The sequence below is a fragment of the Candoia aspera genome, chromosome 1 (genome assembly GCF_035149785.1).
Source record: "Candoia aspera isolate rCanAsp1 chromosome 1, rCanAsp1.hap2, whole genome shotgun sequence".
NCBI classification, from domain to species: domain Eukaryota; kingdom Metazoa; phylum Chordata; class Lepidosauria; order Squamata; family Boidae; genus Candoia; species Candoia aspera.
Window position 1 is genome coordinate 231,912,631 of NC_086153.1, and position 27,972 is coordinate 231,940,602.

The 27,972-nt window shown below is 41.9% G+C and overlaps 1 protein-coding gene across 2 annotated transcripts; it reads right to left on the reverse strand.

Annotated features, from left to right (window-relative positions):
* Positions 1-1,036: 1,036 nt before the first annotated feature.
* On the reverse strand, positions 1,037-24,868 carry OSBP (oxysterol binding protein). Of its 2 annotated transcripts, none has more exons than XM_063289120.1 (14): positions 24,405-24,868; positions 16,807-17,015; positions 14,478-14,728; positions 11,219-11,417; positions 10,992-11,094; positions 7,722-7,842; positions 7,007-7,138; positions 6,527-6,772; positions 5,904-6,024; positions 5,368-5,471; positions 5,072-5,167; positions 4,492-4,670; positions 3,310-3,530; positions 1,037-2,857 (listed from the first exon to the last, which is right to left on the reverse strand). In XM_063289120.1, exons 1-14 carry the CDS (start codon positions 24,755-24,757, stop codon positions 2,715-2,717), a joined length of 2,478 nt encoding a protein of 825 aa, XP_063145190.1. In that variant the 5' UTR covers positions 24,758-24,868; the 3' UTR covers positions 1,037-2,714. The 2 variants fall into 2 exon arrangements, with proteins under 2 accessions (XP_063145190.1, XP_063145191.1); XM_063289121.1 differs by having other exon boundaries at positions 7,722-7,776; positions 24,405-24,867.
* Positions 24,869-27,972: the final 3,104 nt, after the last annotated feature.

Below are 27,972 nucleotides of genomic sequence, written 5' to 3' on the forward strand. Positions count from 1 at the left end.
GCAACCCACAACTATGTAGAGCAGCAATGAGGAAAGGCACCTGGGGTGTTGTTTTTTTGAGAAGAGGAAGGGTTAAAATCTTTCATGATACAGACTGGAGTCAGGGAGAACTTTAGAAAGGCAGCTTCAGTTGCGGTGTTTCAGCTCAGAGAACTCCTCTCCCGTGCTTATTTTTTTAAGAAGAGAGAAGCTAGAGGTAACTTATCTGTACTTACTCAGACAAAACTAGTGGATAAAAGCAGTCCTCCTGTCCGTATAACTGATTTTTAAACAGGCCTGATCATCCAATGCTGTTTTCATGATAAATTCAGTTGAACTCCTAATTCCTCTTAGCCTTGGATAACATGTTTGTGTAATTAGCTCCACTGAATCTTGATGAAAGGCAACATTTAGAGGTATCGTTAGAGAAGGTTAGTACAGATACTAGGTCTTTCTTTTCTGTCCCCCCCAAAAGTTTTTACCCACCAGTTGATTAGTAAAAGTTCACAGAACCTGTTTGTGCATATTTATCTGCTATTGGGCAAAAACTTTTTAGACATATCCCTAGTGGCAGGCAAAAAAGGATCAAGAGTCAATATGCTTACATGATACTGCCAGGCAATTCTCATTAAGAATTAACACCTTGAAGCAGGTAAAAACTATATTATTCTGATTACAAAAATGGCTTATTAGTAGCTTTAGCAAAACATACAGTAAATCTATCTTTTCTTCCCCTTGTCCCTTCTATTGTCCACTGGTTGGGCTCAATCAACAGCAGGAGGTATTCCCTGTCTAAATTTCAGGGAGGGTGCCTGCCAGCCATTTTGAGATGCACAAGACCCACATGCAGAAGTAACCCCTAAGTCCAGTGAGTTAAATGTTTTTCCAGTCTCAAGAACCGGTGTAAAGTGGGAATGCTAGGGCCGGCAAAGGATAGTTCAGATGGAGTATGTCGTTTTCCACACAGAACCCGCCTGATGAAGTTAAAAAGGGTCGGGTGTGGGACCCAACCACCTCAAGTTCTGTTACTTAAGAGATAGACAGGCACAACTGAACCTTCTTGGATATTTCAGGTTTTATTATTTAATTTAGTTTTCTTGGAAAAAAAGGACAATAAACCCCCTTCCCCCAAAACAAACCCAACCCACAATAGAATTGCAAGGATAGTCCCCCCCCCCGCCTTTTTTTAAAAGCCCACTATTATCCTGCTCCAGAAGGTCTTGGCCTTCTAGTAGGGACCAAGCCATGGTGTACACACTGCACCCCCCCAAGTCTCAATTTCCTTCTGCTGAGCAGCACAGTGCTGTGCTGCCTGGGAGGCAGGTCTCAGCCTCAACTCTCCCAACCAGCAAGCACCACTGTTGCCTCTTCCTTCTTATGGGCTAAAGCTGAAAGGTAGGGGGTAAAACAAAAACAAAACAAGGAGAGAAAACGCAAAAGGAAGGCACCTCAAAGTGTGATCCTTAGCCAAGGGCAGGGGCTGTCTTTGCCCCCACAGCCACATGTACCCCTCGCCTGGGCAGGCTCTATGTGCTTTTCCACGTCTACACAGCGGCAACAGCTTTTTACCCTTAGGATCTGGTTATGGCAGCTGTGACCCGAATGGCTGAGACCAGTTTGGGCCATTCCCAGTCTCATTTTACAAAAGAATCAATGGACACCTGGCTTGGGCTGGCACAGTGAGGAGCTTTGGGAGTGATGCCACTAAGCTCCAGCTCTGCCTACATAGGATTATTCGTTATTTGAAAGGCAAGACAATCTGTTTTTAGTGACATGCTTCCTGTACAGCTTTTTTGTGGATCTGGGGCCCAGTGGAAAAAAGCAGCAGGGGCTAGTGTTACCAATAGGGGCCTAAAGGGTAAAAGGAACAGAAATCAGAACAAAAATTAGATATCTCTCTACATATATATAATATACATATAAACAGATGTGCATTAAGCCAGAAGTTGCTTTAGAATAGGGAGGCTCTATCTTGCATCATTGCCCATCCAAGTGCACAATCTGGGAGAAGGTGCTAGAGCCTGGTGTGAAGAACAGATCTGAAAAGGGAGAACTGCAACTTTGATTTTCTATCACCAAGTGACCAGCTGGTGATCCTCAAAGAAAAATTTTAGTCTTTGAAGATACAGCTAATTGCTTTCCTACCTATGTGAACTGAGAGACATGACAGCTCTGGTTTCCACCTTCTCCCTCTATCCAATATGCTTTAGAAGACTTCCTCGTCCTAAGGATCTATATAGGGTTTGGGGAGAAGAAACAGAAAGCAACCCCTATGGTCAAATGATAGGTCCTCCTGTTCCTCCACAACCACCTCTGGGCATACTTGCTGCTTGCCACTGGCTATCTGAGTGTTGAAAAGTGGGTATAATTCATTCAGCACCAGAAAGCTGGAAAGAAGGGCAGGTGTCAATCCATACATTCTCCTCTTCCTCCCCAACTATAGTGCTGTGAGCAGAGCAATACTTTAGTGGTGAGGGAAACGGAGGATGCAGTCCTCTATGCCTAGTTTTCCTAGCCATCCAGGAATCCAGACATCAACTTCAGCTTCATTCAGCTAAGGCAATCCAGCCAATCACCACTGCTGGATTCTGGTTTGGGTGATTGAGTCAAAACAACTGATTGATTAAGACAGACAAGTCAGTGAGAAAAGCACGGCCAAGAAGTCACATGATCAGCTACTTCCCTCCATTCTTCTTCCTCCACCTCTTCCTTGGAAGAGTCCTGCTGCTTCCAGCTCAGAAGATGTCAGGGCACACGCTCCAATCCTGTTTCTCTTTGCTTTCCCAGTAGCCTCCCCTGTATACATGGGACACCTCCTTGGTGTCAGGATCCTTCTTCCGCTCAAACCACAATGCTTTGTAGGGATCGTATGGGGTTCCTGCACACAGGAGGCAGCAGAGGAGAGGGGCAAGTGAGAATTTTCGGACGGATGAAAAAGAGGATTAGACAGGCTGTTTCTCCTGGGAATGCAACATTAAGATTTCCTCCTTAGGGACTGGCCATAGTTTAAAAATAATCACATCTCCACACAAACAGCATCTCAGCTAGGAGGACTAGAAAAGACTTTGGCCCAATATGTGGAGGAAGCATTGCTAATGGGGAGCATACAACAGCGGATCAGGAGGACCAATGTCCAACTTAAGGGTAAGGTAGCTTCTTGAATTCCAGTGACCTTTGGAAGAGGCCAATGGGACACATCTTACCACCAGGCCCGCAACCAGGGTCTGTGTCACCCAGGGCAAATATGGATTCCGCGCCCATTTTGGCACCCCCCAGCATGGCGCCCGGGGCACATGCCCCGGTTGCCCCCCCAGCTGCAGCCCTGCTTACCATCCTCTGTTGCCCTCATGGCCTCGGCTTCACGTTTTTTGCGGGAAATGCGCTGCTTCTCCTCTAAGCGCTGCTTCTCTGCATTGGCCTCATCCCAGCGCCCATTCTCCATGAGTCTTTGGTCAGGCCGGAGTCTGCTATCAGTGGGAGCAGTACCACTTTCTGGGGCATTGAGCGTCAAAGCCAGCTCTGAGAAATAGTACATGTTCTCTGCATTCTTCCTGCACCAAAGGAAAGGAAAAATAACAGAAGTGGTAGCAAGGCTACAGTGTCAACCTCAGGACAAGCTCTCCTCTAAATAGGAAGCATTAGTTTGATCTCAGAGTAGTTGAAAGAAGACCCACGCATATTCCGAAGTGGAATGGGCAACTTTTTCCAAATGGGCGGCCTTTTCAGGATGGGGAACTCTTGTTGGAGTTGCACAAGAGGGCAGATTCATGGGTAGGGCAATGACACAAACTCATTTTCTCTCTCCCATCCCTTTTGTCCCTCACATGATTGCTGTTTTATTGTCACTATCAGCAGAAGTAACCGCTCTTGAACCTGGGAAGGTAAACGCATCCCTGGCCTGTTGCTACTAACAAAAGGGAAACAATGATCTGTTGCTCTCTGACCAACTCAGCAATAGGAAAGGTTACAAAAAGAGCAGAAAAAGACTGCATGCAGAATCTCACGTGTATTTTAATGCTTCTGAACCATCAGTGCTTTCAAGGCTTCAGAACATTTTTACCTGGATGTCCAGATCTATGAGTATACCTAGCCATCATTGACACTGGCATTTGAGACATTATTTCCATTTGAAATAAAAGTAGCTCTTATGCTACATTCAATTATGTGGACACTGGCTGATGAATAAGCCTTAAAGTGTAAGACTGGAGGAAAAAAAAAGACAGAGGGTGGATTTTTCAGCGCTCTCCATTCTCTGACCTACACCACTGCTAACAGACCCTCCCTCCACAAACGTCATAATACTCCATCATTTATCTTAATGATTTCTTTTTAATGCATTTGTTGAATACAGAAAACAGTAATTACACTGATCTAAATGCTACCACTATTCCTCCTCCAACTGAAGTCAGCTGAACCCACGTTCATATTAATAGATCTTCCTCTCTAGTCAGAAGAGAAACGGTCTTGGCTTCCACCACTTCCTGGGGTAGCCAAGCTACTTCCAATACTCACGGGAGTGGGTTCCTCTTCCACAACACCACCCTGCTGTCCTCTGTTTCATGTGTTCTTAGACGGTTGTCACCACCATTCTCCAAGCTAGAATTCACCTTGAAGCAGTCAATCTTCTCATCCCAAGTGCCCAACAACATAAAATGCACTTTTCCTGAAGGATCCAGTACCTCTCCAGTGACCTGTTATCAGGAGTTCAGGAGGAGTATTGGGCACAGTTCTATCTTTGCTACTACCTTTTCAATAAAGGTATACAGGAATCCACATACAGGAGAGAATGTGTTTGAACAGTCTCCAGACTCACATATAAGCTGAAAAACACTCATCCCCACTACTGCTCTCCAGAGTATTGAGCAACTTTAACATACAAGGAGAAGGATGTGCTAGCCTATCTGGCGAGAAAAGTGCTGCACATGGGGCCCATTATCTTTGGTATAAGGCCCCTCTCGCTGTCACACAGGCCCCTCCTTGCCACCCCACTTGAGAATGAACAGAGCTATTGACTGATTGGATTTACATAGCCACCCATCTCACGAAAAGTGACTCTGGGCAGCATACAGTAAGAAATAATAGTACTTCTTACCTTTCTGGCCACATCTCTTGAGAAATAACTATAAGGAACAAATTTGAGAATACACTTCTCACTGGTTTTGTGGTTCAGAATTTCAATTTCACCAGACTGGAAAGCAAAAAAGGAAGGGACAAAATCAAGCAGGCTCAATACTGTCTGAAGAATTCTAACACAGTTGCGCAACTGCTGTAGTGGTCATCAAAAGATGGAGAAACCCCCCTCCAAGGCCTTGGCTTCTAGCATTATGCTCCAATCACACATTTGACTGCAACATCATCTCACTGAAATATTGCCTTACTGTTACTCACCTGGTCTATCCATAATTTGCCCACAATTATGTTGTGTACTGTGGTGGTGACTTTTTTCCATGAATAATGATTGCCAGTTGCATGGAAGATACAATGGATGGTACCTAGAGATAGGAAGATGGTACACTTAAGATAGTTCCACAGTGATGAAGACTTCTTCCTAAGGTTTGGTGGAAAATATGTCACGTTCAGTAGATCTAACTATTGGTTGTGGACGTGGAAGACTTGAATTCTTATCCTTTCTTGCTACCTGTTATTCTTTCCATGCACCCATTTTATGTGCCCTTGAAGTCTGCATGTATTCTACATACTTCCAAGAGATATGCAGCAAAGATTAATTAACCAATTACAAATATTCAGTGTAGGGGCTTGCTATCTTCTCACACATCTATACTAATTAGGAAAAAGCTGGAGACCCTGGATTTTGTACTAGTTGGGGAGCAAATGTGGTTACTAGCTGTTACATGGTTTTATTAGTCAGCTGTACCCTCCTAAGTCTTAGGCCACAATAGGGATAGTCAGTGACCAAAACTCACCAAGTGGCATGATTGAGAGGTATTTGCCACGGAACTTGCTGGTGATTTTAATCTCCTGCCGAAGGGTCCAACCATGTCTGGAATCAGCATGATGAGCAGCAGCTGGAGGATGGTGGCTCACCTAGCAGATATAACCAACAGAAAAGGGCATATTCAATCCTAGAAATGAAGTTTTCAGGGATATGCCTCAATAAGAAGAGGTAAAAACAGAGATTTGCTAGGTCTTGAAGCACTTTCATATGAAAGTAAACTCCACAGATAGACAGACAGACAGACAGAGATGGATAATTACCATATTTATAAGCCACCCCGATCAACTAGAACTCTGGGCAATGAACAACACAGCTGGCATGCATAGTTAACCAATACAAAGTCCAAGCAAATAAACTGTATAAGAGGCACCAGGACAGAATAGGGGCCATGTGCCTGCTGGAATAACATGGCTTTAAATTGCCTCCTAAATACAAGGAAGGAGAAGGCCATCCTCATTTCCATGGGTAAGGTCACCCAAAGAGTAGGAACCACTGAGAGGGCCTGTCATCCGGCTCACACCCAACACAGAAAGTGCCAGGAGAGCTGTCATAGAATCAAGGATCAGAAAAGGAACATGCTCTGCTTTTCACCTGTTCGCAGATAGAACGGTAGCCATTTTCTTCTAATCGGTCTAGCTCAAACGTTTCCCCTAGGAGAGGGTTGAATGGCTTGCTAGTGCGGAAGACAGTAGTGGAGTAAGATGACACAGTAAAAGCAGCCACATAACAGAGCTGCTCCAAGGAGTTTTCACACTTGGCTGCCCGGTCCAGCAAATCATGGTATTCCAGGTCCTCTGTGAGACGCTGCAGCATTGATAATGGCTCATTGAAATTAACCTGGAGGCAGAAGAGACAGGTTCTAAGCAGAAAATCCTTCGAAGGATAAAGTATCTGATTCAAGGCTAGATAAACCAAGTATGCCACAAGCTGTTTACCAAGACTGATATTAAACAATATGTTTCAGAGTGAAGTTTGCTCAGTTACATTCCTTGGGATTAAAGGTGGGTTGGCTTTCCACTTTTCTCTACACAGCATGGGGTTTTATTCAAAAACCAGATTAAAGCAACTCACCGGCATGGGGATCTTGGAGAGCTCCTTGCCAATGCAATTCTTCATGATGCTCCATAAGTTCAGGCTGTAATTTGGTTTGTGTGGAATTCGAGTTCTCTTCTCCTTCTTGGTATCTTCTCCCTGATGCTTATACTTTGGGAAAAAAAGACTACTGTAGTTATAATCTTATGGGAAAGGGATAAGCTGCATAGCAACCCCTGAGAAATCTCCCTACAATTTCCACTTCACTTTGCCCTAAGTTTAGAAGTTACTCTAGTGTCAAACATTAATGTCCAACATATCAAGAGGAAGACAGCTATGCACACAAATGCTGCCTCTGGAGCAGTAAGCTCTGCATGCCAAATAGCAAAAATATGGGATGACTGAAGCTGTGGTCAACATTACTCTTGTTTTTTCAAGTCTTCAATAAGCTGTATCTCAAGTTATGCCTTGATGGTATGTTGAGCTCCTTCAGACTTATAGTACAGTGAGTAACCTAGATCAGAGACGGGCAACACAATGCCTCTAGATACTTTGGACTACCATTCCTGTAACTTTTGCCACTAACCATTTTGACTCAGACTGATGGATTTGAGACTCAAAACATCTGGGAGCTGTAAAGATTCCTTGCCCCTGATCTAGACCTTCAACCACACTTAAGTCTTGATCACCCAACAGGATCTACTAAAAAGACACATGTCCCTCTCCCTCCCCTCTAACCAAAGAAGCAAACTACCTGCTCATCAAGACTGATGTCACTGCTGGCACCACTGATGTTGCTGCCTGTTCGTCTAAAGGAGTTAGAAAGACACACCATAAGGAAGGAGGAACTAGGATGCTCCAGCTGAGATGTTCTCCTGGCCAAAAAAATTGTTCAAAAAGCAATGCGACAAAACACTTGGCAGAGCTACATTATGCTACTTAGTTTGCCAGAGTTGGAAATCATTAAGAACACTGCCAAATATGAACATCTATGATTCTTGTAGGCAACTAGGACTCAAGAACTTTTTAAAGTCAGAAGGCAATCTCGAAGTACTATGCTGTTCCAGATAACCATTTTGAGATAGCATTGTGATTTAGTAATTTGTCAAATCTCCCAGTTTTACTTTCCCCAGTTATTTATCATTTGAAACACTCTATCAGCAACTATAACAAAAATGGAAAAACAGTAGTAAAAAAAAGAATATAATTCAGAAATGCGTATCAGTTAATACAAAATGAACCAGCAAAAGTCACAAACAGCTGAAATATTAATATTTGCATCTAAACATTTTAACTGTCAACAGAATTAAAACATTACATACTCTAAGACAATAAAAACCTGGGAGAATTTAAATATCCTTATCCAGAGCAAAAACACAGCAGCCTCAAGGGAAAAAACATTCCACGGCTGGGTGGCCCCATCTGAGATGACTCTCTTACAGAGCCGCATCCTGGGCTTCTGACTGAAGGAAGACTCAGAGAAAGGCCTCCACTGACATAATACACTGAACACCAGTTACCCGGTGCAAGGAGGGTTGTAGCTCAGTTACAGACCTGAACAACTGAGTGGTGATGATGCAACTCTGTCAACAATGATCACTGCTCGTCTGAATGGAGGAACCACCTATTAATGCTGCTTATTTCTTGACTGAATTGAATTTCGGTTTATTATCTTCATGTAGTCCATTATTGCAGTGATTAGTGATCAGTTCCCCATACCCAATGTGCCTCTCCCTCTCTCTGGATTATCTGGTTCTGTTATTTCACACAGATAGTGATCTATATGACAAGTAAAACAGAACTGTATGGGGCATCACAATATAAATCCCACAGAGCTGAGACAAATGCCCTAGCACTATCTTTTAATAACAATCACCCAGGGAAGCGTGGGGTCACTGCAATGCTATACACGTAGTCCTCGTTTAATGACCACTCATTCAGTGACCGTTTGAAGTTATGACAGTGCTGAACGAGGAGACTTACGACCAGTCCTCGTAGTTGTGGCCATCACAGTGTTCTGGCAGTTATGTGATCGCAATCTGGGCACTTGGCAACCAGCTCACAATTACGACTGTTGCAGCATCCTACAATCATGTAATCACCATTTGTGACCTTCGCTGCTGACTTCCGACAAGCAAAGTCAATGGGGAAGCCAGCAGGAGGTTGCAAATGATGATCACATCACATCACACTTAATGACCACATGGGATTTGCTTAACAGCGGCAACCAGAACTTCTTCAACTGCTGTCATAAGTTGGTGTGGTCACAACACATCATGCTTTATGACCATGCTGCCTAGCACCAGAGTTGCAGGTCCCAATTACCGTTGTTAAATGAGGACTATCTGTACGACCCCACCAAAATCAATCAGACTCTATTTAATACAGTAAATAGTAGTAAAAGTCTCTGAGATAATACAGTGAATCTGCTGGATCACATTCCCTCTTTCTTTTCCCCAACAACAGTAATCTTTCAAGGAAACCACAGTGATTTCTGTGACAGAAGCAGATAAAAAACTTGAATGAAAATCAGATTCACTCTAGAATGCCTGGAATTGAGTGTTTCAAGCGTTTTGCAACAATAACATATGTAAGCGCAGTGCTTATCAGCTGTCTTATAGGCTCTCCCACTTAGATCTTGGAACCACAAGAATTGGTGGGGGAGTAATAGTTTCTTCAACCTTTAGGTATCTGCCCTTCCAGGTTTCTAGCCAAGAGAAATGAATGTGCTTTGGGCAAGAGAGAGAGAAAAAAAAGATGAGAAGAAGGGGCCACAATTCAGCAGCTAAGCATATGCAGCAAGTTTCAAGAATGACATCTGAACAACTTTACATGCTTTCAGTTGAAGTTCTGACCTTGCCTTTTGTAGCAGAAACTGTTTCGGTCACTGCAGATAATCAACAATATGGGGAGAAAGACTGGGAAAATATAATTCTGTTTATTTTCCTAAGACTTTTGGGGGAATTCCCTAACATTGATAATGTTATCCTTAATTTGCTCAGTCCTGTCTCCCACATTATTTAACATTTATCTGAACTGATTGCATGGAATGGTCTAGAGTTACTGAAATAGGTAACATCAGTCTTCTAACCACATAAAGCTCAATTCTTCCTTTTCATTTCACGCAGGAGGGACAGAAATTTCACTGTATCTGAAATCAGGGATGGATTGATCAACAGAATTGAGCTTAACCCTTAAGTCTGTAGTGGAGGTTCAATAAGCTAGCAAGGGAAATGCCTGCCCTAGAGGCAGCAACAACTTGTAGGCGTTCTCGGCATCTCAGGAACTTGCACAGTCATGCCCAGGTGACTTTCCAGTTAAATTACTGTAACACATTCTACATCATAACATGTTTCAGAAACTTCAGATCGTTTAGAATTTAGCTGTCAAAATGCTAATGACATAAGTTGATACTATAATGTTACAACTATTTTAACGAACTGTAATAGTTATCTGTTTCTAGGCTCAAAAGTGTTAGCATGGACACTTAAAGCCATAAATAATCTGAACCCTTCATATGTCAAAAAGCTGCTGATAAGAGTAGAAGACCTGGGCTAGATGAGGCCAATACTGGATATTATACCAGCAGTAAAATTGGTTCATTTATTTGAGCAATTCCATCATGAATCCACCATATTCTCTTGCCATCAGCTGTCCCCAATACATTTCCTGGACCAAATCCCATTATTCCCTTGCAGAAAGGACATGCTAACTGAGAATTATGGGAGTTGGTGTCCAGTATTTCTAAAAGGCACCATCTTGGTCTAAGCTGACATACTCTCGTTCTGTTCACGCTCCTTTCTCCCACATCTTAAGAGCAAGATAGTGAAGCAGCGATATTCTTTCTCTTTCTCTTACAAACATATTTAAGGAGGATGGGGAACTTGTTTTATGTGTTGCATTTTGCTCACTTGTATTCCACGACAAGGGTCAAAAGGTAAGGGAAACATTTCCATGGACCTGGCATTCAAAATGCCAAAGGCCGAAAGGCTAGAAGCTCTCAACTGAACAGGGGATCACTCACTTGTGGCCCATGCTTTCAGGCATCGTGATGATCTCCGGAGCATCGAAGAACTCATTATCATCATCTTCATCACTCATATCACCTTTTGACGAGCAACACTGATCTGTAGAAGATCACATATCAATGTTACTTTTGCTGAATTTAATTATCTAGGATTCTAGGACCTCAGCAGGAGATATATGACAAGAGACAGGCTGGAAGAATAGCTTGCCAAGTTTGGCTTTTACCTTTAGAGGAATCCATGCTGCCAAGTGCATGGGCTGGTAGGACTGTGGCTCCACGGAAAGCCCTTTCCAGGTGATTGTGCTGCTTAGCCAGCTGTTCTAGTGTCTCCTCCAACCGGATACGCTGGTCTCGCTCATACTGTAGAGATTTCTGCCATTTCCTGCTATGTGTCTGGGCCAGCATTAGGAAGTCTCGACAAGCCTGTATGGAAGAACAAAGATGTGGCAAAATCGTTACACTACTTTGAATATAATTCTCCTGTTTTCTAAGGTGAAAGCCATGTGAAATCTTGCCATGCTATTCGCGCATCAATTCTTTTTTGCACTAATCCACCCCCGCTAAAGGTGTTACCTGAAAGAGATCACTTTGCGCTGCTTCATAATAGAGCCATCCCAGATTAAACTACACTAGAATTTCTGTTGTTATTACTACTCTTTCAAGTGGTAAACAATGACCTCTTGTTGGTCAACAGTAACTATAAAAGAGCTTAGTTCTGTCCATTAGAGTTTATTGGACCAAGAGATATTTAATAATTTCCTAACAATTTCAAAAATATTTGAACAGTTAAACACTCAAATATGCAAAAGCTAGAGTCATTTGGTTACCAAAATTCCAATCAAAATAATCCATATGGCTGCCAGGTCATTAATCACAAGTAGTGGGGGTAGAGGGGTGGGAAGGGGTTGCCTTCAAATTGCACATCTATTGAATTTAAGACTCAGGCATGGTTTCACTCAATCAGGCATGGTTTCAGGTTTCTTTCCAGTTGATTCCAAAATGCAAAACAGCATTAGTTACACAATAAATAGAAAGGAGGGAGGGAATATTTGTCAGCTGTACTACATGAAGAGTAATATCCACAGGAAGGGACAAAGAAATATAAAAAGTAGGAGAACCCTCCAGATAATATTCTACATTCAGAAACTTTAACAGAAGACTTTTATCCATGCACCTTAGAAAAGTATTCTAATTTTAGTACTTCTGAATGTGAAATATCTAGATTAAAAAAAATTTTTTTTTTAAGGAATAGTGGGGCATTTGTCTATCTGAAAAAAGTATTTTGGATATCTGAGAATGGAGTTGCCAATGTACACAATTTTAAACATCCAGTTAATAGGTAATATAATAAAGCTGGATACAATTATGCATGGTACGGAGAAAGTGGCTAGAAAGAGGCATTTCCCACATGATACTAAGATCATCTGAAGAAGTTGAGTCATGAGCAATTCAAGAAACATGAAAAGAAGTACTTATTCATACAGTATAAATTTAAACTATGAAATTCACTACCATAAAAATTAGTGATGGCAACCAAAGTGGATTGCTTTAAAATGGAATTAGACAAATCCAGAGAACGCGGTTCTCAATATTTGATGTTTGATAGCTACACATTACCTTTCCCTACTGAGGCAGTAGGCCTCATAGTATCAGGTAGGGTGGAGAGGTGGGGGTGGGGAAATGAAGGGAAGGACTACTGAGCTCATGTCCTGCTTGTAGGCTTCTCACAGAAATCTGACCACTATGGCAACAGGATGCTGGATGAGATGGATCTTTAGAGTGACCCAGCAGCACTCTTCTTTAAAAAAACCAGCAATACGAACATACATGGATGCATTATTAATTTCTGTCAAAAGGAAAGATGTAGCTTCCATGACATACTACACTTTGCTCCTAGGACAGCTCTCACCTTTTTATCTTCCCATTTGGAATCCACCTTGAGGCTTTTTGCATATTTGAGGCCAACTACAACATTCCTAAAGGGCTAGCTTTCATTCCATTCCTTGAGCATGTTTTAATGCGTAACACCATTTTGCAGTGAAAACGCTCCACTGTAAGAATATTGTGATGTCACTCTTTCTTCAAAGAACAGAATCCCAGCCTTGTACTTAAGAACACACCTGGTAGCCACAGGCAACAAGGAATTCTATACAGGCCAACACATATCACTCTGTCCATCTGCCTGGAAGGTGAGGGGAGTGGAAGCTTTGATTGTTTTGGTGGCTAGTATGAAATCACAGGCTGATTATGATTGATGACATGCCATTGAGTTGTCGTCTCTTAGCGAGCACACAGATTTTTTCCATGATGATCTATCCCTAACCTGGTCCTTCAGCTCTTCCAATAGGGCACTCACTGCTACTGTAATTACTAACTTCTTAACCAGGGTAGTAAATAATTTTGCAAGCTGGTAAGGTTTGTGATTTCTGTAATATCCTTTCAATAACAGAAGGTTTACCTAGAAGATTAGCTTCATTATGGCAACATCTACTGACTTAAAATAATACCAAAAGCTGTATCCACTAGACCAAGAAGAGAACTTAGCTGCTTAAGATTTTTTTAAAAAATTACAGGTTCCTTTTTTCAGATACATAAATTAGAATGTTGGTTTTACAGACATATATTCAACCTCCCACTTTTAAATACATCTCCTTTGCACAAATGTTTTTGCAGGGCAGTTTCTCAAACAGTTACAACAGCGCCAAGGAGTCCTGAGGTTACCAACTCAGCTAACTGGACCATGAAACTGCTTTTCAGACATTAGTGGGGGTTTGCTTAGCTCAACTGGTTATTTACTGTATATTTCCTTTAAGATAAGACAGACGGCTGCATGATGAACCCTGCACAGAAATTTATCCCACTGTGTTCAGTGAGGCCAGGCCTCTCCAAGATTCTGGTGACTCTGCAATTTCTTAACCTCCCCGTCCTCCTTCAATTTTCATGCCCTCATCTGATAGCAACAACTAGCAAACAGGGAACAAAGATGCAATTGCGATGTGAACCTAATGATAAAGATCAACAAATCTCAGCATTGCCCAACCTTAATGTAATTCTTCTGAAAATCCTTTTCTCCATATTAATTTATTCATTTCTTCTGTTTCTTCCCAGTATCAAAATAACCGGAACCTTTCCCTCTGATTGGAATTTGGTTTTAATGCCATTTTTAATTGGCCACAGGGTGGCCCCACCAAATAGCAAGCATACAGGTTATTACAGGGGATTCAAGACCAGTAGGAATTGTGTATGTACACCGGAACATCCTCCCCTCCCACTCCACAGTTAAAGACATTTACCAATATGTCCAAAGTCAAGGCAATTAAGAACCCAAAAGTGTAGTAAAAGGAAAAGAAAATGGCACTGTGGTGCTCTATTCCGGATGTAACACCCCTTCCCCGAATTATTAAGTAGCCAGAGCATTTGAGCTGGAGCATACCTGATGGTTTTCTATTAGCTCCACAAGCAAAACCTGGAAAAAACACTTACATTGATCATGGCATTCGAAGTGATTCGGAAGAGTGTGGCCCGCTCATTGACCTGCTTGATCTTCTCATTGCTCTCAGCTGGTAGCTTCAGAGTCTCCAGTTCACTGAGGGAACGCTGCAGAGCTGTTCCATGTTTGGCAATCAGGTCATTGCATGTGCTGAGATCCTCCACCTTACTAGAGAGAGTGCGCAAAGTATTCTGGAGTTCTGTCTTGTCCGTTTGGGATACAGATTCTTCATCACCTGACTCATCTGTGACGAATAAGCCGAAACTGTAATACCACAGGAGCCCATTTCTGAACCAGGTACATCTCAAATTCTCTTTCCTTTCCAACATGGCCACTGTCTTTACAAGAACTTGTGGAGGTGGTCACGTAATCAAGGGGGATAAACTTTCCAACCAACACCATACAGGTACTTAACGATATAGGGGAAAATATATCTTACCAATGGAAGCAAAATAATTTCTACATCCTCAGTAAACAAGCAAAGCAACTCAAGGCAAGAATTATAAAAATAAGAAGCAATGGCAGACCAGTAAAACAATAATAACCCAAAGTTAGCAGCCATAAAAACAAAGGTGTTCAAAGAGCAGATGATCAGGAAGCTCTACACTGCAAAAGAGCAAGGATCCTTGATTAGAGAAACACCTTGGAATATCTGATGCTGGACATAAGCTAGAGGGAAAGAGTATTACTTCTATGCTCTAGTTATGACTTTGAGAGTACATGGCTAGGGTCTATCAAAGGCAAAATGGTGGATTAGTTGGACCTTTTATTTTATTAAGCAAGGCAGTTCTTCAACTCTTCTTTAAAAAACAAACACACCCCAGATCCCTAAACAAAGTTGCATCACTCTTCTTTATCCTTCTCTAAAATAGTGAGTCACAAACCAGAATGACAGTGAATTAACCCAATGGTGGGGGCTGGATGTGGATGTCTGCCACAAACAGTGAGCACAAATATTTAAGAGTAAAGCATGGACACAGCGAGGAAGACAACAGGAGAGTACTGTATTTGTTTGGCAAGATTCCAAATATATTACCCTCTACCCCCAAGTAATGGCCACAAGAATTTGGAAGGCCAAGGAGTTCCAGGACCAGAGCTTGCAGTCTCCCACATTTTAAAATAAGGATAACAATCTGTACAATTAACAGTCCTATTACTGCCTTCACCTTAGACGACATGGAAAAACAAATAGTGGACTGAAAATTCAACAGAGCTAAAGCAGAGCTAATATTGGCAACATTCAAGCCAACTCAAAAGATATTATTGAGCAGATGGCATTTTGCTTTGAAAGCACTGAAAACATTATTCCATGAAAATCTGCCAAATTCCTTGTTATTTTTCAGAGCCAAGTTCTTAACACTCTGTGAAAATGAAAGAATCATATAGTAGCTAGTGGCACATTTTTCACGTGTTTTCCCTTTCACAAAGAGCAAATAATTGTAATCTAAAACTAGAGGCAAGTCAGCAAAGAATGCACCCAGAGCATACCTAGGTAAGGAACAAAAGTGTGTTTTACAGATGATAACATTTTATACTTAGCACAATCATTTAAGTAGCTGAGGGTCTATGCCATAACCTCTTAATCACAAAGCTTTCTTCTATCCTGGAGTAACCATCTGACACTGCCGTTTGGATATTTTACCTAATCAGTTATAAAAGACTCAAGAGGCATTAGGTGATCTACAGAGTCGATTTCATACTACTGATACAAAATAAGAAGCCTAACTGGTCCTGAGTTTAGAGAGCACCAAGGACTCCACATGGTCCTGAGGAACCTGATGCTTAAAAACAGAACCCCATTTTCCAGAAGCATGATGCTATATTCACAGTAATTCAGTGTGGCCTATTGCCTTGGTATGCCCTACACAGAATTCAGAAAACACTGAGCAATTTGTCTGAGTAATAAACATTTGGTGTTTGGCAGAAAACCTTGCTTTAGGGAGCTGGGAGCCTGAACAGGACAAACTGGAAGAACACCTATAACTCCAGGCTTAGAATAAAATGGGAGATACTACCTATAGATAACTTAATTCTTAGTCATTCTCTCTCTCTCACACACACACAATACATCCATCCATCCATCCATCCTTGAAGCCACTGGAGAAATTTGATATTAAAAATAATGGAGTAGGATGAAAAAGAAGAGGATTTGATGAGCCTCAGTTACTTTCCTTTGGCAACAGGGTCATAAATCATGCAAGTTCAGAGCTGCTCATTACCCTGTTTTTCACACTACTTAGACATCTCCTTCACAATAAGCCTTTTACATTCCTGCCCCTCCATATCCTGTTCTATTTCTGTTGCTCTTAGCTTGTCTTTTACCTGATTCTGCCAGCATCTTGACAGCTTTTGCTTTGGCCAGCTCCAGGGCTGTGACCCAGCGCTGCCGCTCAACTTCTGAGCTGGCCTTCAAGTGGTAGGTTTGTGCCCCTCCATTGGAAATGATGAAATTGCAGGAGTCCTCCACAGTGATGTTTGCTGTGGCCAAGTTGATGGTTCCACGGCAGGTGTGTCGCATCTCTGCTTTGGATCTGTGGGCAAGGCACATGGAGAGCACAGGAGAATGAAGCAGCAAAAGTGTCAGAAGTTTAATCTGAGACAAAAAATAAAAGCTACCATGTTTACTTCTGGGAAAATGTGACTTCACTAGAGACATATTACTTCAGAGCAGCAAGCCAGAAACATCATTAGGTTGTATCTAACTGATGTCACTTAATCAATGGAAGGCTCTGTGATCTGGCAGAGACTTTTGTCAGCAAAATGGTGAGGGAGACAATTTTCCACCCACCCATCCTGTAAGTCATACCACATTATTTCCCATCCATTTCTGAAGGTCACCAAATCAACAAGACTAGCTTGGTAGGCTGAAGGAGAAAGGTTGCAAGACAAGTGGGAATCATGAAAACTCATCTCCCTCCATATTCAATTGATGGATGCCCTCACTGAATCAGTCATTCTGACACCAACAGAATGCCACCCATTTCACTTATTATATAAAATGAGTGGCTATTCCTTTTGTGGGACCAGGTCACATTTAATTATTTCTGGGATGCTCAGGGTCACAGCAAGTGGACAAGGCTACAAAGTAGGTGGAACCAGGATCCCTGGATGCTGGATTATTTATTTTTAAAACTGTGTTAAGCCTATTTTAGGCTTACACAATAGTTTTAATTCATTTCTATCTCAGTTCGGGGCTCATTGGGAGGATGTTCCATGGGATACAAAAAACAAACAAAAAGACTTGGGCTGCTTGATGTCCTGGGACTATAAGTAATCTGCTACTGCTCCCACAAAAAGAAGTAGTCTAGGAACTTTAATGATTACAAATTACTTAAGAATAGCTACCAGATGTTGTGATGTTCACAGGACTGAAAGAATGAGCTGCCAATCAAAAAGATGGGCTTCTAGTCCATGAAACGATGAGAGCCAGAGTGGGAGCAGAATGTGAAAGCAGTTTTGTTTATGAGAGTTCATATTTTAATTACATGATCAGAAGTAAAGTGGAATTCATCTGAGCTTCTGAGCGGGTATGATAATGTTAATACCAGCCATATTTCTTCCCCTCAGTATGTACATCTGGCCCTCTGATTTTCTAAGCATTCCTCCAACTTATTATTTATACAGCAACAATTTTGTGAGGTCGATCAGTACCATTCACATTTTCAAATGTGAGGTTGAGAATAAAAACTAGGAACCTGGTTTAAGACTACGTGAGCAGAGACAATTCAAATTTGAAGCAGTGGAGACTCTCCAGCTATAACGTCCGATGTAGAGCAATTCTCTCTTGTTTGATGGTTCTAATGAAGGTATCGCCTAGCTGTACATTTTGGAATTTTCCCCCTCATGGACAAACATGGTTATATTTGTTTTTAAAATGTTCCTGGACAGTAACCCTATAGGCAGTAGTTATATGACTCTAATATGACTATACCCAACTAGTTCAAGTTTCCCTTATTCAAAAAGAAAAGGAACCACCACGCTCTTCCCCGATGTACCTGTCCATAGAAAAACAATGAGTCACATCACACCCTTCCAGACAGTGTGAAATGGTACTGCCTAGAAATAATGTGCTGGTAGACTCTTCCTATCTTTGATCATGCTAATTAGGTTCCCAAATTTCAGTAGTGTGCTGCTCAGTCCCTCCAAAATTATTCAAGTTTAATGGGTTCTGGTTATTAGAATACATTAAAATTTTTGATTAATTCAACAAAATATTATTTCATATCTATTTGATATCTACATATCTTTTGGGAAGAAACTGGTTTAGCTAATTTTGGAGATGTTATGCTCAAGATGCAGCATTGGTTCATATGATGTGGTTGGCCGCTCGAATGACTCCCTTTTAGACAGAAGTTATTTCACACATTAATTTTGTTCTGGAAGACTTAATGGTTAGGTAGATGTTTCTGTTTTTTGAATTGTATACTAATAGAAAGTAACAGGGAGAAAACAAAAATGAAGTACTGCATACTTTATAATACCAAAAAATATGGCAAGATGACTATCAGTTTTACAATGTCTAAAGAACACAGTTCTTTTTATATATTTGAACAAATATTTTATAGCTAGAAACTTCATCTAGAGATCTATTTAGAAGTTGGGACTGCATATGCTAGCTTACATGCTTAATTTCTGATTTTTATTCTTAGTTTATTTCTTGTTAAATACATGGATTTAAATGATAACATGAGATGAATACATATATAAAACTATTTTTGACTAGTAAATGAATTTTTCCCCTTTTTGTATTTTTCTTTTTGCATATAAAATTCTCTCTTTCTCAGGAGTCACAAAGAAAGCATTAAGGTACTCTCCCAGCACAGAAAATTGTCCCAAAATTCCCCCAAAAGATTTTTTTTAAAAAAAAGCAGCAATTACATCTCTTCCTCAAAATGTATACTGTAATGTGTATCAGTCATAAAACCCAGGAATGAGGAAATTAAATACTGGGAGGTAAGGTGAGTGGATGGGAATTCCCAGCTCCAGATTGAAGGAAAGAGAGTTTGCTGTGGCATCCAAGGATACCAAGAGCAAAACAGGGACTAAGCATATATTAATTAACTGGAATCTCTCTAATGGAAATCAGTTACATATCCATAGCTACAAATACATTTATGTGTGTTTGTGTGCATGTGTGTGTGGACAGGCGTGTGTACATGAAGGTACTATCTGATAATTACGATAAACGAAATCCAACACAATGAAGGGGGACTAGTTTGGGGAAGCCTAGTCTAACATATATTATGCACCCACCTCTATGTGTATATACATTGTATACAAACACACAGCTCCCTCCCATACATATACTTTAACAAGAGTTCCAGAGCTAATTGGTGTTTCACCAATGAGACCACAATATTTGCAAGAAAGGCTTCATGAGTCAACCAGATCATAATTCATTCCATTCCTTCATCTCTCTCAATACTTTCTACAGATACGGCTGTGACTGCTTCCCTTCCAAGTTTGCAGAAATAACCAAACACACATAACTTTGACACTCACCCAACTCCTCCCCATTCCAGCCTAAACAGGGAACAAAGTTCTCTTATATTGACCTGGTACCAGACGGAGCCATCCCTTTTTCACTGAAAAGCTAAGGAACAGAGACTGCAATATACATAACCTGCTCTGAGGAGGGACACAGAAACTACCAATGGGCATCATTACAAAGGGCTTTGGCTTTCTACCTCCTGCCCCATCATCCTGAGTCTAGAAAGTAACAAGGCATGCCTTCCTTTCAGCAAGGTCAGACCACCAGTGAAATATGACCTCCTGTTGCCAGCTATTCTTATCCACCTGAGTCTAGTTACTTTATGAATAATAAAGAGACGCAGCTACAAGCTTGTGGTTAACAAGGCACTTTCTAACCATGTTCCTTTCTACTGAAGCTATACATAACAGGAATTTATATGAGGATACCAGGAATGCACTGAAAAAAAAATCCTGGAAGAAGGTACTGTAATGTCAAATCAGTTTCATGCTGTTGTCAAGCAAACTACATGGCCATTTTCATGAAATCCTCAGGAGTCACAATTAGACATGTTTTGGAGTTTAAGGCTGAAAAAGTAGAACCACTGGCTAGCCCAAATTTGGTTTGGGAACAGAAAGAATCTGGTGAATATCAAAAATACAGGTATAAAGATGTTTATATAACTTAGTTCCATAATTCCAAACCTTTGTCCTAAAGACCACATGCCTTTCAACTCAGAAATTTTTCAGTTTAGAGATTAGATTTTTCCTTTGTTGACTCTCTTCCCATGTAAGATTCTTATGCAAGATCTCTCATGTAAAAGCTAACTGCACAATTCTATAAATATCTACTCAGATTTAAATCCCATTGAAATGAGTGGGACGTATTCCCAAGTGAATGGATATAAGGTTGCATATTTACATTGTTTCTCTGCACATTAACTTAGAAGCAATTCCCACTTAATCAAGCGAATGTATTTACAAATAAGCTTGCACATATCACGCTTTACAAATGTTCAGCAGTGTCCACGACCAAATTCTTACACTCACTGAAAATATTTCTCCTTGAAATGTATGGGGAATAATATCCCTGCTATTCCATTAGCAGTGCCATAAGCATCCATAACTGAACCCTGAACCTGTTGCACAGCTCAGATAGCTGGAGGCCCTCTAAACAGTACAGCATTATCTACTGAGCTCAGGAGACACTTGTAATTTAACATAGAGGGACATCTCCTGGACTGTTGTTACCTTAAATATATCAAGAAGGACATCTACAATAAGCAACATGGGTAATACACACGGTATAACCCCAAATATTGAATATAAAGTCATAATTTTTTTTTTTGAAAAAGCAAGCTTCAGTTCAACATGCTTAACATATAATTATGGTAAAGATCTATCAAATACAGATTTCCTTTAAACTATGCCATTCTTAAAGAGAAAAATATTCCAAGACCAACAACCTCCAACAACCAGTTTCAACAACAAAAATCCTATTATTTTTTTCATTTCTTATCTGAATTTCAGTTTTAAAATAAAATTTTCTTAGATACTTTTAGTTGCCTGGCCTAAAACTACTGCACATCAACAGATTTACTACAGCCTGGTTATCAGAGGTAACAACAAATTCAATGTGTATGATAGAACAGCTGAGGGGCAGATGAGTCTATCCCTTCTCCACTGTGGCCCACTTCATTTCAGTCTGCCTCTGAAGGTTTTCATACATGTTACAATGTCTGCTTTATAAAATGTTTTTAAAAACAGAGTTCTGTGCTTGGCAATGGAGAAAGAATTGCTAGCCACTTGGCAGCTAATAATAATAATATATTATTATTTACAGATCAGTGATTTTGTAGGCCTATTTAGCAGACTGATTTATTACGACAAATGTCTTCACACACTACACCCCAGATAAAACTGATGATGCGTAAGGCTGGGTTGCAAATGGAACATCACACTTAATTCAGTGGAAGAGAGCAGATACTTCAAGTGCTAGTTACTATGCCATTTTGGGAAAGATAGTAGTAGCACTCCTCTTTTGGGGGCAACAATAAAATTGTTAAACCAAATTGCTAAGCAAACTCAGGACAAAAAGGGAAACTGGTCTCCCTTCTCAAAGGAAAACACTAAGATTTTAGAATTCTTTAAACAAACTAGAAACAAACCAGAATAACGTTTATCAATAAGCAAATAAAATAATCCTCTATCTTCAGAAATGCCCTTTTGGTTTATATCTCCTGTTTTATCATTTAAAATAGGGACAAAGCCAAGGTCAGAATGCCCCACCATATCCCATGCTTTGCCTGTAGCCCAATAGGGCAGAGAATAGGATAGACGCATTTGCAATTCTCAGTCTATTTTCTGGATTGCTTTCCCCCAACGGCTGGTCTAAATTTTCCTCTGGAGTTGGAGGATCAGGTTTCTTTAGATCCTTAACCTGTCATGTCTTGCCTCCAGAGAGACACACTTCCTTTTGGTGCTTCTGTGATCAAAATGATCTTGGAGAGCAGATCCCTTGGAGCAGACAGGAGGGATCCAAAGTCAAATTTACTGTTTTGAGGTCAGAGCCCCCCCATCTCTGACCTGAGGGCTTGGGAGAATCAAATGGTCTCTGGAACAGCAGACCATACCATTCATTAAACTAAATGGTTTAATTTACAGAGCAATACACACCATCTGGTTGTACAGTGGCACACAAGATTTGAAACATGAAAACTTTATTGCTTGATTCATCTGCAGTGACACAAACTAATATTCATATGAAATATATGGGTGGGGCAGGCAGAAAGGCAACCCAGCATTAAAAGTTAAAAAGGGCTGTTTAGAGAGACAGGCAATAAATACTGGTAGACATTTGCTTCTAGATTAGCAGAAAGGACTCATGCTGAATGTCCGGAAGATAAATTAAGCACAGATGGCTCCACAGTTTAAAGGAGAAGCATTTGAAATGGGATTGTGTCAAAAAGGAAAATCTAACAGCTTGGGATATTACATTTTTAATCCAGCCTGCTTCAAAGAAGTTGAGGATAGCATACAGAAGCTTATCCTATCCCTCACCTCAATGGTTTTTATTTAATTAATTTCTGTACTGCTCTTCTTCTTGGAGAAGCCTACAGCAGTTTATCCCCCCACAATCCAAAAGTATGAGGAGTGGGATAGTCTTAAATAAAACTAACACAATAACTCCAGCAGTGCTTAAAGACAAGAAGTACAAAAATTCAAAGTTAATTTACTAAAGGAAAAAAAAAAGGCCACAACCCTGACAGAAAAGCAGAAGGAATAACAGACCAACTTATAAGACAATTTGGTCCCAAAGTAATTGTCATCCCATAAGAGCCTGCATGAACAAACATGCCTTTTAATTGATTTCAAAAGGAGATACTGTGGAGGTCAACCAAACTTGTTTCAGGAGAGAATTTCATAACTGGGCTGCTGCTACTGAGAAGCATGAAGCAGACTTAGTTGAGAATAATGATTTGCCTGGCCCAGGCAATCATCAGCTTCATAGTTAAGCAAGAATGTAAACCTATCTTTTTGTCCGAAGTACATTATGCCACACCTACATCCCCAAAAGAGCTGCAATGTGGGACGTGGACAGTTTGTGAATAATTTTTTCTAAGCTACTAAAAGGAATTTCTCTCCAAACTTTGCTAACAACTACATCAGAAGAGTTATTTTCTTAGTAGCATGCCTGTACTTGGTTGCTTGGATTTTGGAGTGAGGGGAATTTAAGTGCAACAACTGCCATATCTCGTCCATAGCTCTTTAAAGAATTTGCGATTTCCAACTGGCTTATAAAGGCCACTAAACGTGAGTTAACTTTTCCTATTCTCTAATGACTCTGGCATCAGCCATAGTGGACAATTGCCAACATGCTTCAGCAAAAAAATATGAAGATTGGCTTCTCAAAACACATCTGTCTGTAATGAAATGAAGGTGCTGTAAATGGGTGGAAAAAAGGAAGAGGGGGGGTGATGGAAAGAGGGAAAAGTAATTAATACAAAATCCCCACAGCCTTCTCCAACTTAAGTGTGGCCCTACAGCACTGGCTAGATACAATGGGATTTGCACATCTGGAAAGGATGTTTGACTGAGGAATAAGCAGAGCAGTGGAACCTGTGGCCTCCAAGAAATCACTGAACTGCAGCTACCAGCAGCCCTAACCAATGTGTCCGACGGTGAGAGGTGCCAGATGTTGCCTTTCAACTACATCTGGAGGAGCACAGTTGCCCCCCTCCTCCTCCTCCTCCACCCCCGACACTTTTCAGGTAGTGGCTAGCTCAGGATAACCTCGTGCCACGTGGCAGGAAAATGCAAGGCGCTCGAGAGCCTGCCAGTGGGGCGGAGGCAGAAGGGAAAGAGGGGAGAAGACCTTCGGCAGCCCTGGGGAGAGCCTATGAGGAAGGGGCAGAGCCAGCCCGCACCGGCGGAAGGGGGCTCGGCCTCACCTGTAGTAGCTGAGAAGCCCATTGCTCAGCACGAACCATCGCCGCTGATACCCTTTGATGTAATTGGTCCATTTGAAAAGCCAGCCTTCCCGAGCCGCCCCGGAAGTGGAGCTCGTTGACCCGGAAGCGGAAGAAGAGCTCCCCCCTGGAGCGCCTGTCACCCCCCCTGGGGCCGGTCCCCCAGGGCCCAGTGTGCCTCCTCCGGCGTCACCTCTTCCGCCACTTGGCCCGGGCGATGGCAGCGGGGTCACGGGGCCAGGTCCGCAGGTACCCCCTGGGCCGGAGGCTACGGGGACCCCCGGTGCGCCAGGCGTCGTCCCTGGGCCGGGTCCCGTTGCTCGCAATTCCGACATCGCACAGTGCAGAACCGCCGCCCTCGCTAGCTCGAGCCTAAACGCTGTCTGCTAACGGGAGCCGAGGAAGCGCCGGAGGCTGAGCGCCTCCCTCCCTCCTTCCTCGCTTCGCCCTCCACCGCCCCCCCTCCTCCCCACCACCAATGGAACGCGTAGCGCCGTCAGCAGCCCTCCCTATTCGCGGCGACCTCCACTTCAGGGCTGGAGTCCCGATTGGTACTGCCTCTGGCTGCTGCTATTGGTTGCCCAAACTGGAAGGGCGGGACTCGTCGGTAAAGGGTCAGTTCATTCACTCTCCCAACTGTCTTGTTGGCTTTCTGTATTGCCGCTCTTATTGGCCGCCTCGTCTGTCTTCTTCTCTAAGGAACCAATAGGAAGGTCGGGGGAGGAGTCTACCGTGGTGTAATTGTAGAACGGGCACTTCTCTTTGGGTAGGTATGAGTGGTATTAGGTTGTCCGCAATGAAGGTTGTTTATGGAAAAGACGAGTAGGAGTTCCACATTCAAAAGCATTAGGTACTCCTGGCACCCAGTCTGTCTATATTGATGAGAAACAAGGCTTATTACATTCCAGGAAGGTGCAATAATATAGCAGGCTACGTTAAGATTCTGCCCCCCCAGCCTTTAGCAAATCACCCTGATCTTAACATTTACTTAAAATTAAAGTCCATTCTTTTCACTTTTATCTAATTTAGTTTACGACTTAAGTCTATTGGTGTCAAACATGGTCGACCACAAACAGGAGCACAGTGCTGGGATTTCAAAAGGGAAATATTAAAAATAGCGTCCCCTGTTGTTGTTAGTTACCGTGGAGTCATTTATGACTCATGGCGACCCTATGTATAATAGAAGAAAATGCTGTTCAGTCTTGTGCGATATGCCTGACTGTTCCAATGTCTGCATCCATTGTTGCGGTAATTGTATCAATCCCTTGCATTGAAGGTCTTCCTCTTTTCTGATCGCCCTCGATTTACCAAACATGACATCCTTTTCAAGCGATTGGTCTTTCCTGACAATGTGCCCAAAGTATGAGAGTCTAAGCCTAGTTATCTTCACTTCTAGGGAACATTCTGGTTGTACTTCTTCTAAAACTGATTTGTTTGTTCTTCTGGCAGTCCATGGTATTTTCAATAATCTTTGCCAACACCACAATTTGAATGCATCAGTTCTTCTTCTGTCTTCCTTTTTTAATGTCCAACTTTCACAGGCATATCTGGCAATTGAGAAGACCATGGCGTGAGTCAGACACACCTTTGTTTTTAAACTGACATCTTTACTTCTGAAAACTTTAGATAGGTCTTTGATGGCAGACTTTCCCAGCGCGATACTTCGTTTGATTTCTTGGTTACTACTTCCCTTCGCATTGATCGTTGATCTGAGTAAAATGAAATTGTTGATGACTTCAATTTCTTCTCCATTTATTGTGACATTGTTTATTGGTCCATCTGTGAGTATCGTCTTCTTCACATTCAGGCATAGTCCGTATTGCTGACTACAATCTTTGATCTCCATCAGCAGTTTGTTGTTTATTCGTTTAGTTGCTTCCGACTCTTCATGACTTCATGGACCAGCCCACGCCAGAGCTTCCTGTCGGTCGGTCAACACCCCCAGCTCCCCCAGGGACGAGTCCATCACCTCTAGAATATCATCCATCCACCTTGCCCTTGGTCGGCCCCTCTTCCTTTTGCCTTCCACTCTCCCTAGCATCAGCATCTTCTCCAGGGTGTCCTGTCTTCTCATTATGTGGCCAAAGTATTTCAGTTTGGCCTTTAATATCATTCCCTCAAGTGAGCAGTCTGGCTTTATTTCCTGGAGGATGGACTGGTTTGATCTTCTTGCAGTCCAAGGCACTCTCAGAATTTTCCTCCAACACCATAGTTCAAAAGCATCGATCTTCCTTCGCTCAGCCTTCCTTATGGTCCAGCTCTCGCAGCCATATGTTACTACAGGGAACACCATTGCTTTAACTATGCGGGCCTTTGTTGTCAGTGTGATGTCTCTGCTCTTAACTATTTTATCGAGATTTGTCATTGCTCTTCTCCCAAGGATTAAGCGTCTTCTGATTTCCTGACTGCAGTCAGCATCTGCAGTAATCTTTGCACCTAGGAATACAAAGTCTTTCACTGCTTCTACATTTTCTCCCTCTATTTGCCAGTTATCAATCAAGCTGGTTGCCATAATCTTGGTTTTTTTGAGGTTTAGCTGCAAGCCAGCGTTCACACTTTCTTCTTTCACCTTCATCATAAGGCTCCTCAGTTCCTCTTCACTTTCAGCCATCAAAGTGGTATCATCTGCATATCTGAGATTGTTAATGTTTCTTCCAGCGATTTTAACTCCAGCCTTGGATTCCTCAAGCCCAGCATGTCGCATGATGTGTTCTGCGTACAAGTTGAATAGGTAGGGTGAGAGTATACAGCCGTGCCGTACTCCTTTCTCAATCTTAAACCAGTCCGTTGTTCCGTGGTCTGTTCTTACTGTTGCTACTTGGTCGTTATACAGATTCTTCAGGAGGCAGACAAGATGACTTGGTATCCCCATACCGCTAAGAACTTGCCACAGTTTGTTATGGTCCACACAGTCAAAGGCTTTAGAATAGTCAATAAAACAGAAATATATGTTTTTCTGAAACTCCCTGGCTTTTTCCATTATCCAGCGGATATTGGCAATTTGGTCCTGAGTTCCTCTGCCTTTTCTAAACCCAGCTTGTACATCTGGCAATTCTCGCTCCATGAATTGCTGAAGTCTACCATGCAGGATCTTGAGCATTACCTTACTGGCATGTGAGATGAGGGCCACTGTTCGATAGTTTGAACATTCTTTAGTGTTTCCCTTTTTTGGTATGGGGATATAAGTTGATTTTTTCCAATCGGATGGCCATTCTTGTGTTTTCCAAATTTGCTGGCATATAGCATGCATTACCTTGACAGCATCATCTTGCAAGATTGTGAACAGTTCAGCTGGGATGCCGTCGTCTCCTGCTGCCTTGTTATTAGCGATGCTTCTTAAGGCCCATTCAACCTCACTCTTCAGGATGACTGGCTCTAGCTCCCTGACCACACCGTCAAAGCTATCCCCAATATTGTTATCCTTCCTATACAGGTCTTCTGTATATTCTTGCCACCTTTTCTTGATCTCTTCTTCTTCTGTTAAGTCCTTGCCATCTTTGTTTTTGATCATACCCATTTTTGCCATATTTTGATGCGTGGACCACCAAAG